General features: G+C 41.9%; 2 protein-coding genes across 4 annotated transcripts in view; one reads left to right on the top strand and one right to left on the bottom strand.

Annotated features, from left to right (window-relative positions):
- Positions 1-14,954, top strand: part of LOC138210925 (uncharacterized) — a 35,861-nt gene that overhangs the window by 4,242 nt on the left and 16,665 nt on the right. Inside the window, exons 2-3 of one of the 3 annotated variants that reach the window (XM_069170361.1) lie at positions 14,038-14,159; positions 14,663-14,743. In XM_069170361.1, coding sequence (XP_069026462.1) covers positions 14,146-14,159; positions 14,663-14,743 — 95 coding nt within the window. In that variant the 5' untranslated portion in view covers positions 14,038-14,145. Of the gene's footprint in view, positions 1-13,971; positions 14,160-14,662; positions 14,744-14,954 lie in introns of those variants that run through there. The other 2 variants (XM_069170364.1, XM_069170363.1) reach the window with 2 other exon arrangements.
- LOC138210923 (collagen alpha-1(XXV) chain) overlaps positions 1-14,954 on the bottom strand; it is a 148,740-nt gene that overhangs the window by 124,034 nt on the left and 9,752 nt on the right. The window lies entirely within an intron of this gene.

Genomic DNA, 14,954 nt, shown 5'->3' with positions numbered 1-14,954 from the left:
CTTCAGGCAAAATATAACAAAGGGACATGCGAGAGTAATTTGAAGGAGGTGCGAGATGATGCCTGAGATAAACAGTTACTCTGCATGTGTTCAACCCATCAATCATCCCGATGCTTTTGGGATTCAAAAGAAAAAGAGGAATCAGCTGCTCGTGTGAGTGTTGATCCTCAGATTCCAATAGCAGGTGCTGCTGAATGACCCCTTCACTTGATTGTATCCAGGGTTTTTAAAGGGTCTTTACCACATGACTTGCATGCATGTGTCCCCGCACGGAAATGAGCATGTTGTACACATGTACAGCTGTTGCAAATGGGGATAGCTACAGAAATACCGATGCTCAACCGAGAATACCAATGCAGACGCATTCTGCACAACAGGTTGCTTTTTTTTTTTTAAATCTCTCCCATTATCACTTATATTCCCTGCTGGCATCTATTGCAGAGGATGGATTTGCACAAAGTCCTCCGCAGGGCGGTCCGACTGTCAATCAGCATAGCAGTTATAGACCTACAAGCTTTACTGCGGACCGTCTTTCCGGTTAGTCTTTCCGGTTAGCTTGGTGCTAGTAACAAGAACCTGATTAGTACATTCCAGTGTTATAGTCATGCTCACAGTGCAAAGCTAGACACCATCAAGAGGCCCATTTACATGTTCTTAAAACTCTAGTATTACACTTCACTACATCAGATCCACAAAGCAGCTGCCTCACTGCAAAATTTACCGTGGGCCATATAGCCAGGGAGCTGAAGACTCTGGGGTTTCATTGTGTGGCTTCGACAAACAAAAGAAGTATTGATTACACCATGCTGGCTTGTTTCTCCCTGAAGTTTGCTAATAGTTGCCACATTGTAAACATTTCACCACAAGCCTTCACTCGAGGAAATGTTTCCCAGAAGAAGTAGCTCGCCATTGGCACACATCAATCCCACGTTACACAAGTGTGTCTTGGCCTGACGGTGCTGGTAACTTAAGAGCGGGAGAGGATGGAGGAGGAGGAGGAAAAAAAGCTGAGACTGTGGGGAAGGAAGATAATCTGTGTCCCTGCAGCTACGAGGTACAGTGCATGAACTGGTTCCACAAGATTTACAAAATGTGTTATAGGCCAAGGTTTGAACCACATTCACAGAAGAAAAATATGCTCAAAGAAGGAAAACGTTTTATTTTGGTTTCAGGCAAAAAACTAAATAACACTTCATCTTCTAAATAACCAGTGACACGTATGTCTCTTGGCATTTCTTGACGGAGACATTTCTTACTAGTTTGCTTATTTAAGCCCATTCGGATAGATTATATATTGTGCGCAGCAGTAAGAACAATTCAAAATGAGCATAGTCTGTTTATGCAGCGCAGTTGCAAAGGTACAAATCTGACTTTGGTGTTTATTGAAATTACCTGGTGTGCAGAGTTGACCAGTGTTGTTTCTAGGATTTAAAGCCAGCTGGAGACGAATCTCACTCACGCTGCCACCTCACACACACACTCCAAGAAATGTAAAGGTTGCATTGCAATTTGGAGTCGTCTGTAGGGTGTCGGCTTTTTCCAGTAACTTTGAAAAAGCACAAAAATAAACTGTATTTAATCATCATTCTCCGTTAGTGACTGCAGGATCCAAATTTTGTGGACTGACAAATGACAATGAAGACACAACTTCTTCAGAGAGTATCGAAGTGCAGATACTGCAAATAGTATTGTTAAGATTTCTTTCAGCACCATCTCTGTGGGATTTAAGCATCACAACAGATGGTCAGAAATCTCATGTTTCTCCCCTCGTTACTATTCTTGCCTCAAGTGTTGTTCTGCCGCCTGCCACACAGTTCTGATGAGGACTTCTCTCAGGTCAGAGGCCTCGTCCACTCTGCAGGCACCAGACCATAAACAAGCGAGTAGCCGTTTCCCATCCTGCCCTTCGGTTTGTCAGTGCTGACGTCAGAGTGTGGTATCTGTGGCATCTCCAAAGAGCCTTGAGAGTTTGGGAAGGTGGCGATTGATAGATGAGCTCGGGGAGTCATCATACATGGCCCGGCCGTCTGTCTCTGAGCCCTGTCTGTGCCAGACAGTAGAGTCTGCCTGTCTGACTGCCCAGCCACCCGCCTTAGTATCCAGGCATGGGCAAAGCTTGTCAGCACTGAGTGACTGACATGACGGCTCAGTGTTGTATACTAGTGCGGGATGACCTAAGGTCAGAGCCACCTGGAGCAAAGTCATCAGAGCAGACACCGTTGTATTTTAAACAGCAGCAACTTGATTTATTAAAATACATTTCATATGCATTACCATTCAAGAGAAGAGCTGCAATCACTGTGTCATACTGTCATATTTTAAACAAATCTTAGGCCAACAGTATTGTTTAATGAATTTGAATATATTAAAAGGATAGCCCCTCCGGATGTAGCATCTAACTTTTAAGGGAGTCTTCAGTACCGTCTTTCCGATTGATTCAAAGATTATTCGCTGGACTTTCAGCAGGATTCTGACCTCAGATTAACTATTCATTTGTCAGCCCTGGTTAAGCGTGCAGAGTATCAACATTTTTATACTAAACAAATCATGAAGCAGTTCTCTACTCCAAATCAACAATAGCTGCCAGAACTCACAGCCAGTTGAACAAACGTGGGTATTAATCGCTCTGTGCCGTTTCAGGTTGGCGAAAGAAAAACACGCCTACAGGATTCTTTGGAGCCACTGGAGGAGAACCTGGAGGATATGGAGCTTAGGGTTTCAGGGCTTTAGGGCAGCAAAAACAAAAAAAATACTATTACATAAAATCATTTGAGAAACCCTCAGAGAAAACATAACATGATCCCGTAAGATTAGGGCAGAAACCAGTTTAGTCTATGCAGAAGTTCAGGTGGCTCAGAAGTCCTAATTGAGACTGTCAGCCTTTGCCAGAGACACTTTGATGTGGACCACTGCACAGCTGCAAGATGAGTGGACTGTCAAAATGTCCTGAGCGAGCACACGGACGAGTGTTAAGAGTAGAGGGCTGGTGTGCATACAGGATGGAGTGAAGATTAAATTCTTCAAGGTGTTTTATATACTTCAGTCTGCAGCTTCACAGGGACACAATTAAAAAGTGCTACATACGCCCGGGGTTGTTGGGTTTAAATGCAATCGATCCGGGTTTCAGCTGCATACAAGAAGTCATGTTTAGACACAAAGGTGGTGAGTTTAACAGCGTGTAAAACTGCCGATACAATAACCAGCCAGGCAGGACAAATGGAGGAACCACACCACTGCTGCAACATAGGTAATATCATGCACAATATGGTAGCCATATCCTATTGACACCCCTCAAGGGTAAACACAGACGCAGAACAGAAGGAAAACACAAGCCAGCCTTTCAGCCCCCCCACCTCCTCCTCCTTTCTGTCATCTGTTTTCGTTTTCAATGGCGCTCTCTTGGCTAAACAGCAGCAGCCGGGACAGGCCTTGCGGCAAAGCTCCAGCACTCTCACCTTCTCTAATCCCCCCCAGCACAGCCACGCCGGAGGTGCAGCAGACATGCACCTGTCTGTGGGGATTCAGTGCCCCTCATCCATATATTATAATAGACACCAGGATTCAAGTCTGTTCACAAAAAGCAATGAGCCACAGCTGTCAATTTATACAAGCATTAAATGTGGAATTATTCCTGTAGCAGTTCAATAAATTACACCTTGAATTGTTAATAACAAATAGTCAGTAAATTACTATTTTCAATTTTGTATTAGTTATCCAATTGTTTTTCAAATGTATTTAGTTTAATGCTTACTCAATGTAATGTCAGAAAACAATAAAAAAAATGTTTCATGAAAATAAATGTCCTTCACAAATTGCCATGATGACATCTAATTGAAATTAGAAAATTAAAAAACCCAAAAGATTCTATTTACAATAATATGATAGAAAGAAAAAAAAAAAAAAAGCAGCAATCCTCCTCTTCTTTTTCAGCTGTAATGACAATTGTTTTCTTTCATGAATGACTTTCAATTTTTGTCCATTGGCAGCACTGTGGATTAAGAGTAATTCTCCATTTTGTTTGTATTATACACAAACACACACGTACATGCTCGAGCAGGCAGGCAACCTTATTGGCACATATTGTTACAGACGGGTCCATGTTACTCCACTCATCAACACTTAGACGTGTGTGAGCCGAGTCGACATGGATCCCCACCACCAAATAATTTTAAGGAAAAGGTGTTAATCCCCCATCTTGGCAGCCATACTGGACATGTAATGGTTTGTCCTTTTCCTCAGGGGGATCTCATATTCTTCTCCAAATATTAGCTGATACTTAACCTAATAGACCAAGATTTAAATAGAAACAAAATTGTCTATGAAATAATACTTACAAACCATATCCTAACTATTGTATATCAGGCAAATTTGTGCCAATCTGCAGATTAAAGCCAAAACCATATAAAGTTAATTTAATTACAAGATAACAACAACCTGAAGTTAGTGTGGTAAGTAATTCAATCTTGTTTAAGCTACTGAAGGAGTTGCATAAGGAGAAGTAGGCCCTTTTCAACACTTCCAGCTTTCTAATATAAAATAAAATCTGTGAACCACAGCTGGAGGCCTCGTAACCATCAGCCATTCCTTCAAGGCAGCTTCTGGCTCACCATTATTTCTAAGTGTCATTTCTTTTCTGAACAGAGCCTCTGTTGTGTTCTGTGACATGCGTGGTGCGCCACATTCACTTAATGAACCATGCTGACTTCCTTGCTCCCCAGCGTGCCTGCGCGGCCTCTTGGAAGACTGTGGAGTGTGAGGAGGAAGGAAGGAGGCTATAAAAGGACACTAAAAAAGACTGCAACACAGGAGAGTTAGAGCAGGCAGTGCCCTGCTTGGCTTGTTTACCACAAGCTCCGGCTAATGCGGAACTTTAAAGCTCAAGTGTGGCTGATTTGAGTCGTATGCAAGGAGGTGTGTGAAAACCAATGTGGGACACAATCCAAATTTTAAACTGGACTCAATAAGCTGTTAACCACAGCTTTTCTGTTGGTGACGCATGTGGTCTTGTTCACAATTTCATAATTAAAGTAATGGCTTCTGAGAGCTTGTTTACTTTTGGAATCTGTGTTTTCCAACATACTCGTGCTTTTGCCCCTAATGTGCGTGTAATTCTTTCCTAATGGTACCCCTTTGCTTTATTAAAAGGCACATTACTAACCAATCTGTAGATCCTTTAGAACATTTACAGACCTTCCCTCAGTGAAACAGAAGGTGAGCAACCTTGAAAATTCTCCAGTGATGGTCTGTGATAAAGTCAAGGCACTGTCTTGTCTTGAAACCCCGTGAGAGGATGGTTTCAATAAGCAGACAGGAGCCGGAGCAGCGGACCACATGAGAGAGTCTGCGATGGAAACCCTCTGTACACACTGCAAATCAAAGCAAAGCCATGTAAGTGTTTTTCCACACACTTTCAAGAGACAGGGAGAGATGGACCGAGACAGCAATGCAGTCTGGTCTCCTTTAAATGCCTCCAAATTAAAATGTGGACTCAGTGCACCCAAACCGAAAAAGGTGTTTTCTTACAGTAAAAAAAAAAAAAAGAAAAGGAAAAAAAAGTGAGCACAGCAACTGAAAAATATTTTCGATTATTAGATTAAAGACAGACAGATTGGCATGTGAAGACTGAAAAAGGAGCTTTAATACAAAGACGATCAGACTGTGAATGAAGTGGTGGATGTACATGCAGTTCCCTTTACATCATGCAAACATATTCCTGAAACAGAGATATTGACTAAACTACATGCATTGGCTCAAAGGTGCCCTCTCTTATTTGTAAAATGTTGCCAGTTGCCAAAGGTGGGTTGCTAATCTGAGCACTGTGTACATGTGTATCAACATCAGTATGTCCTCTGTGTGAATCTTTAAGCAGTGTGACTTACCGAAATGCTACCGAGAAGTGCTACGAGTAAGTGTAGTGCACTTTGAGTTGTAAATTGTTCTTAATAACTAATAGCACACTCGTCTAACCAGCCAGCTGGTCAGTCAATGAATGGACTGACTAGTACATAGACAGTATGCTGTTCCGAGTCAGGCGGTACCTTAACTAGCCGATTACAGTGGAGTCTAATGGAGCATAATTCTAAGTGCACCTTGCTAACCATCAGCAGGACTTAACAAAACTATGCAAATTTTATTGCATTTTATTTACTAAGAAAATCAAGATGATGTTTGTGAAACTTCCATTGATCAAGATTTTTTTTAGCTGCTGATAAATGTGAACACATTAACAACATTTGATCACCTTATAAACATAGCCACAAAAGCTGGCCCTTGCCCAGTTACACGTTCAGCTAACACGGAGCAACATCAGCAATAATTTGGAGCCGTATTTCTAAACAGTTGACGACTACGAGTTCAATAATAAACTCTGCTTTTAGCTTTCTAGCGTTTGGGTCTCCACCAAGCAGCAACCATGCATGACATCTCTTATTTGGTTTGTGAACTGCCGTGTTGAAGGCTCATGTTTGGCATTTTGGCAGTTGCTATTTTGTTTTTTTTGGAGCCAGAAGTGACCATATTTGGACGAGCTGGAGAGGAGGGAGTGGTGGATCTCTATTAGACTTGGAACCTGAAAACATTACGCCTGCCCACCTATAGCGGAAACCTGATGGCACCGAAAGGAAACCAATCAGGAGTAAATTTAGCAAATGACACATGAATGACTTCTTTAAAAAGTTGATTGACTTTATTTTTCATAAGAGAAGTTGAATGTGAGTTGTTGGAGCCTGAGGCTTTTTGGAACCGACCTCTAGCGGCCCTCAGTGGTATTACAGTTTAAGGCACTTCAGCATTAGTCTCATTTTCCAGACCTGGAAGCTACGTCCACTTTCATATACAATCGTCAGCTGCTAAACACACCATTGTGTTCATGAGCTTCTCATTTACTTGATCATCTGGGACAGGTTCATCTTTTTATTGCTCATCGGCCTTCAAACTGAACCATAAACATAAAAGTTGCAGTCCATAAAACAAAACAAAAAGTTACTTTGACATATGACAATAATCCTTTTAAGGCAGACTGCACAGCCAGATATATGCGTGTCTGTTACTAGAGGCGACACCTTTTGCATCACACAGTCCTCATTTGACCCATTGTTTGGATAAAATATGAAATAATGGAGCTTTAAATGCCATTTTTAAGCACCGAAACAGGTACAAATTTACCATTTAATTCATGCAGCTGCCTCAATATTTAAATAAAGTGTGTATCGCACAATATGGCCTAAACATACAGAGAATTCATGCTTATTTAATTAACAATGGCAAGAGTTTAACACCAGTGCAACTGTTACTAGACCCGTGGACAAGCTTGCTTCTGTACAGTCTGGTTCTTGATACCAACACAGGGCACGCTTTGATACCAAGTGCAAATATTGACTTCTCCACAACGGTTTGACTGCGGCCTGGGGTTGAAGGAGCTCAGACCTCCCCTGCTCCCAGGACTGCTCCCCACACCTGCTGTGGTCGACGACCTTATTTACACCAGCACCAGTTGGAAATGTCAGTATGGGCTGCAGGAAAGCCAAGAGATGCACAGGGCTCACAGGAACACACATACACAGCGCATACTGTACATATACACACACACACCAACACACACTCTTCTCCGTTTCATCTCCGGCCCAGGATTTTTGGGAGTCTGACAGGGGCTGCTTTCTTGGTGAGAACTCGGAGTCATGCCAAAGGTCTGTCTAACATGAGCTTGAATTTCGACGCACACATACACACCTACACACAAAACAACCAAACAAGCTACACGACCCAACTGACATATTCGATATTTGCAGACATCAATAATGGACAAAAACCTGACCTGCTTCATCTCTGCTGTGCGTTTAGAGTTTCAGAGGCCTCTAATGAATGTGGTGAGTGCAGGTAAAAATCACAGCTATCCGTGACAATGGCGAGCCATCGGAGAGTCTACACCAAACGTTAAAAGTAACACTGGTGCACTGCTCTGCTCACGAGACAGAAAACACACTGACACGAGGACATTTACCCAGGATGAAACCTTTTCAGACCTTTGACGTTTTGTCACAAGAGATAGAGCAGTGTACCATTTACCATCATCAAAGCATGCTATTCAGAGAAGGCACAGTCAACTCTCAGAGGCCCTGCTATTTTCATGAACCATTTAATGTGGCCTCCAAAGACATTTATGCAATTTATCATTCTGAAACGTCACAGAAAAACACTCTCGCAGAGAGCATGTTTAAAAAACCCTGTTTGTTGCCTGTTTCCCCCCCCCCCCCCCCCCCGTAACTGAGGCAAAAATCCAAATAAATCATTTTTTTCTGAGGCGTCTCATGGGGGATCCATATCAGCAGTGCACACACAGGCTGCTCCGCTTAAAAGGAAGTGCCCAACCAGTCTGCGTTTCTCCGTTTGTCATCGCTGCTTATTCTGGTCGCTTTTTTTTTTAATTCGTTTCGCCCAGTCGATAAATCCGGTCAATATTTGAAGACCTCAAACAGTTTGCTTCCCCGTGCTCCTCTCACTGAAACTGTCGAGAGCTCTTGAGAAGACGATAGAGGCGACTGGACAAAGCAGACTAGCGCATAAGCTGCTACAGGAAAAAACGCGAATGTCTCTTGTGTTTGTAAAAGATAGTTTTGCTCCTAGTTTGAATCAAACACCTAAAAATTTCTTTTGTGTAGACGGTAGCAGAGAGGAGCAAAAAGGAGATTTTTTTTTTTTTTTTTTTTTTTTTTTTTGGGCAGATGACTCCTGTCAAGAAAAGAATATTTTTCTCCGGCTCGTTCTGTGCCACCATCATAAGCGATGGGAGATCTCATTTGACGAGTGCAGAGAGGGGAACAAAAAAAAATCCAGGCAGCCTGAGTGCAGACAGCAGCACAAAGAGGCGATTTGAGTGAACAATTATTAGGCCGCACCAGACTTGACTGGTTTGAGTGCACATGGGAAATTCTTTAGCACATGGCAATTAAACACGGGTGGGTTTGGGAAGGGCCTTCAACGTGACCCAATTTTGACATCAAAAGGTGACGAGCATTGCCTTAATGATGTTTCTGTGACTTTTGCGCAACTTGTTTTGCAAGCATTTTGCCTCATTTTCTGAATTATTACCCTTCAGATTTGACTTCTGTCATGTAAATGTTAAACTCTGAATGCTGGAACAAGTTTTCCAGACACTTTTCCATCAAAATATGTGGTTGGTTCATGCAACACAACTATTGTGCAGAAATATGGTTATCCAGAAACATAATATGGATTTGTCTCATAATGTACATGTAGCATGTATAAATATGGTGAGATTGTATTTCTTCATACTGCAGTCTTAAATGTTTTGCAAAAATATAAAAGGGATGTTTGATATGAATCCACTGCCAGCAGCTGCTGGATAAAGGGGCACACATCTGCCCCGGAGCTGTCCAGATTTAACAGAATTTAGCTGCCAGCCTCTCTAAACATCACTAATTTACATGTTGGATCTCCTGTGTTTAATCCTGACCAAAAACCAAAGAGTTAAGACAACAAGTTGTCATTTTACAAAGGGTTCTGTGCCGCACTGTCAATGAGCGAAATTCCCCAAAATGTCACATTTCTCCTTTCGATGCACAAAATCCAGTCGTCCTTGAGAAGAGCGCTCAGCTCTTTCCGTCTGATGGCTTTCATAGCAGCTTCAGAAAAACTTTGGAAAGTCTAACACTTTAAAATTCTCCCAATGCAAACATAACAAAATAATGAAGACATGTTTTTTTTTCATATTTGTCAGATTGAAATTAGTTTGAGCACAAATACACATCTCAAATTGACTTGTGTGACACCAGATCTGGCAAGGCATTAGCAGCCTTGGTGCGAATGAGGGAAGTTGTTTCTTCACTCCGTCTCTTGTTGACTTTGGCCTGCACACGCTAATCTGAGAACAGGCCAGAGGGGAGCAGTCTACCTGGAGCAGAGACTGTCAGAAAACTATTAGGTGAAAGATATAGTGCGGTTTTCTTCTCTTGCGAGCCCTCAGTATTTGCCACTTGCAAAACATCTGAGCTTCTCCCCCTATGCAACACTGTCATTGTGCTATTCTTACAAAGCAGGGTGTAACCAAAAATAAGAACTTTATGCAAGGACTAAATGGACAAACGTTATGCAGTTTTTCTTAAACTTATGCATTTAGCAGAGCCTGCTACCATAACATAATGCCCGCTGCAGCAGGGCGATTTTGCAAACTAAAACTGGGCTGCTCTGACCTCCGTCAGCGCTGCGCTCTGCCTCAGGCGGCACCTCTCAGAGGTAGCTTCATATCCGGCACACTGATTTTGCCTCGTTTAACTACCACCAGCACAAACACAACCAAGAGGCCACAACCACACAGTGAGTCCAGCACTTAACAGTGATGGAGAACATTAAGGGTGGCGATGACTTTCAGCCATCTTTGTGTGTTCATTCTGTGATGAAAAGTCAAAGGATTTTCCTGAATATATACTGTGATACTCTCCTTTTTTTTACCTTTAATATCCACGTCTGCAGAGACTGCCTATATTAACTATAACATTTCATTAATTTCATTCAACTCAGCAGCATTGTCTCAAACTGCAACTGGATCTAGGGCTGGCAAAGCACAGATTTATGGGTATGACATTCACAAGCAAGAGTGCCTTAACTCCAGTGGGACTCTGTGTTTCTTTGGTTTAAATCTTGAGTTCCACTGAGTTATGTCGTGTTATTCCCTGTTCCCACTCAGATGAAACCTACACCCTCATATTATTGGGCCATGACATTTGCAGTAATGCAGATGCTTTGCCAGCTCCTGCCAACTGACCTCCACCTCAAAAGGGGGCTCCGAGTTCATAGGTGGGATAGCCAATAGCGCATGAATAACTGCTTTAAGAATAACAAGTACATGACCAGGTCTGTGCTGCACCGGGGATCTGACTGCAAACCCACACGTGTGCAAGACTTTCCTTCTCATTTATTACGTGACATAAAAGGAAAAAGGCTGTCGGAGCTGACAGCAAACGCATGCTGAGGCTGAAATACAATCGTCAATTTGGGTGTCAGTATGTATATGAAATGTTCCTTAAAATTGATATTACACATGCATTTGGCTGCATGAGAAATATAAACTAATCTGGTCCCCCTCTCACTCTCTGTTCCAAATATACTGTGCAAGTTCATACTCGTGGCATGTCATGTCATATTTAATCAGCCGAGATGTGCATCCTGTTAAGTCATGTTCCTTCTCCATGGCTATTAAAAAGCCTCTAATGTTCAACAGAGGCAGGGAGGGAGAAAGCTGTGAAGGTCATTTATTTTTGAAGGTCAAGGGCACCTACTCATCTTTTACTCTGAGAAAGTGACTATCTCTACCTGAAGCACTTCAAATCAGTCAAGCTGACACGCAGTAGATCTGCTACAAAGGAAAAAAACATTAGTCTTTTTTTTTTTTTCTCCACGCTCACAATCGCAATAACCTTGACCACATACACTTCTTGAGTGAGTTATTACCAACCAAGTGGCCTGGAGAGTTTGGATAAAAAGTCTATACATTTCCCCTCGGTTTCACTGACTGACTCTGCTCTAGCTTTAAACAAGGAACATACATTGACATGAATAAAACTGCACAGACAGTAGGACAGCAGAGGGGACTTGCTTAAGAGACAAGAAATATCTACAGTGCACTAAAAACTTAAGGAGCTAAAATTGGCACCAATACAATTGATAACTCTTTTGTTATCAGCAGGTGCCTGAGCGGCCAATATGGTCCTTCCACAGCACAGTCTTAATGGCCAAAGAATCTATTTATGAGCATTAAATGAAGCCACAAGTCAACATACCATTAAAAAAAAAAAAAAAACATTAAATCGGAATATGATATACGTGGACACTATGGCACGCATGCATGTTCCAACACTTCCAGGCAGGTATAGGCATAGAATTTCAAGCATATGTTGAATGTATCCGGTGCATGCTCTACCGGAATCACTCTGCGGCTGCCGCAGCAGGTGGTAACTGGATGTATGAAATGACTGGCACCTCGAGTTCAAGGCAGCATGCAGACGCAGTCAATTTTTTTTCGATAAGTTTGGATTGCAGTGAGAGCGACAGTACGAGAAGTCTCATGAGACACGGAACTGCTTGAGATTGCAGCAGGGCTCATGGAAAGTGGCTCATTAACCTGAATCCCAAGCAAAGACTTGCAGAACTTCATGTGGATTGGTGGCGTCAAAAAGGTTGGTAGATGTAGTACAACTGAATGCGGTATCTGTGTTTCAGAGCACAAGACCAGAAGTTGTCACTGCCAGTCCCGAATACGTGCAATAAGCTATATTACGAATAGTAAAAATCTTGTAAAGATGCACAAACCTCTCAGACGAAGCCCTAAACTTTAACAAAGTTTGTGTGGGGACACAAAGAAAAGTTTGTAACTTAGATGAAACCCACAGAAAAACAAACCACTGCAGGAAATTTGGGTCATTGCTTAGAAAATATATTAATCGAAACATATTAATGCAAGTCATGGAACACTTAAAAGGCAACGCTGGCTGACTTTTTGTGTCTGAGCATTAAGTTTATGTTACATTCGGCACAAATGATGCATAATGCTTTTCTGTTTTCAAGGGAAATGTATAAAATATGCATGAGCTATTCTGATTTACAATCTCGTAACATTTCCACTTAGTAGGGCCGATTCATTAAAACCTAACAAACACGACTGCATGAATGCACTGAAACAACCCATCAACCTCTGAGCAAGCAGCATGAATCCAGATGAATGGCATTTTCAGCTGAGATAATCTTCCAGAGGGCACGCTGGAACAGAGAAAATACCACCCTAACCTTTAAATTTTGTAGAAGTATTTAAATTTTAATACGTGTTTAAAGTCAGTATGACTTCAGCTGAACTTTCACTGAGCCCGACCGAACATGATCTCAGAAATACGCGAAATGACGACAACTCGCCCAACCTTCCTTGGCTACTGCAGTACATGTCAGACTTTCCCCTCTAATACTGCATATAAAGTGTTTACAGTAGCAACAGTAACAAATACCACTGTGAAACTCGTTAATTTCCGAAACCATCTGTAAATAAACAAAGTAATATACTTATATCTTCCTTAGTTTTACAACTAGTGCGAGGTTACTACTGTACAAGCTAATTAGCTGAAAATGCCAAATTTCACAGCATGCAGAGGCCGTCAGACTCGCCACTTTAATCACTCCTCAATTTATTTGTTGTTTTCGCTTTTTGAAAGGCTGCAAACAGACACAATCTCCCAATGTATTGAGATACCACATGTAGTTCTTATGTGACGGACTTTAAGTTTTAGTAATTTGAGACAACACTTTTTACTTGCATGAGAAATTGAGGATGTTGACTAACTGCTGTGTCAGCCCTGAATGGATTCATAAATTCCTCAAAATAGTGTAGTTCGCTAATGATATCCTCTTCTTGGCAATGATGGCTAGTGTACTGTATAGGTATTAAGCCAGCTGGTTGGGGACAAACACCCAATTTTGCTTTTACATTTGAAAAGTTTCAAAAGTAAGACACAGCTCTAGTCTTAGTAGCAGTAGTAGTCAATGTGGCTAAGCTGTGATGGATATTGCTGGGGTTCAACAAACATTCAATTCACAGTTTTACTTCTCTGAATTCCTGATCAACTGTAATCTAACAGCCACTTATTAAAGTACTTACTAAATTTACCCACTGTGGGATTAATAAAGTCTAAATCTAAGAAAAAAAAAATTAAATCACAATTCCAAACTGGTCCAAAAAAGATCAGCAATAAAGAATACAGATAAGTGCAGTTCTTATACCTCTGCCACTGTGTCCCAAAGCAGTCCCTCCATCTAATACTACCAATCAGATAAACTATTTTCAGGCCGCCATACGCAGCATCAATGCCGTTTATCAAGCTGTCAGAAATTACTATTTAACCAGCCGTCTAGCCTGCTTGGACCGTATCATATGGCCGGCCAATTAAATTAAAGTGCATAGGGTTGTCTGTCTCACCACTGGGTTTTCCAGGCCTTAACTGTGGCTTACACAGCTGTTTCTACCCTCTTCTTCATCAGATACAAGGGTAGGCCCCTCAAAGCAAGACTGTCTGAAATCTGACCAGACCATGAGGCAACTCTCTGCAAATCAATTCATCTTTACCAACAGCGACGCAGTATTTACGCATGTACATTTGCAGGTATGTTCATTTTGGCAAGTTGCTACTTCGGGCCCTGCATCCTTTGAGACTAATTATTTCATTGCATGAGATTAATTGCATACAAACGGGGAGAAAGTATTCATAAATAGTGAGGAAAAATAATATTGCATTTGCATTCGTCAGAAAACCACATTCCACACCGTTTAACATCACAGCCTGCTGAGAAAATTGAGAATGAATGGCTTCAAACCATGTATTTCATGCCTTCTCCCTCTTTTAATTTAGAAAATAAAATTAACCGAACCACAATTGCATAAAAAAAAAAACTCCCCCACTGGTAATAGATCGAGTTACCAATTCTACAGTGAGGGACGACAGGGTTTCACGAATGATTGCATGTTTCTGTGGTAGTGCTGTCTCCACATGTTTGCAAGTGGGATTATCCACGTATTTTGTGATCCAGTGTCCACGGGTGTGCAACGGCATGTTTGTGAGTGCACATTGGCTCAAATATTTGCTCTGTGTGTTTATTACCCTCTCAGATCTACAGCAGGACTCATATTTCATGTCACATTTAGCAGCTTGGAGACGGAAGAGCCGGCTGGCAAAGTGCAAGTCCCCCGGTGAGCGGTGGTGAGGAAGGAAGGGGAAGGGGGAGGGAGGGCATCGAACACGCCAACAAGATCTCAAGCAGGACATTCTTGAATCTTAAACTGGACAAGGACGGGGACAGTGAAAAACAAGAGGGTCTCTCTCACTGGCAAACACCCTAAAAATCTAGTAGCGTCTGACCCAATGAACAAGAAACACCAACGGTCTGATCCAACAGTTTGG

Source organism: Embiotoca jacksoni, unplaced genomic scaffold (genome assembly GCF_022577435.1).
Source record: "Embiotoca jacksoni isolate LCO1_2020_lvr unplaced genomic scaffold, fEmbJac1.0.p SCAF_49, whole genome shotgun sequence".
NCBI classification, from domain to species: Eukaryota; Metazoa; Chordata; class Actinopteri; family Embiotocidae; genus Embiotoca; species Embiotoca jacksoni.
This window is presented reverse-complemented; position numbering and strand designations above follow the sequence as displayed.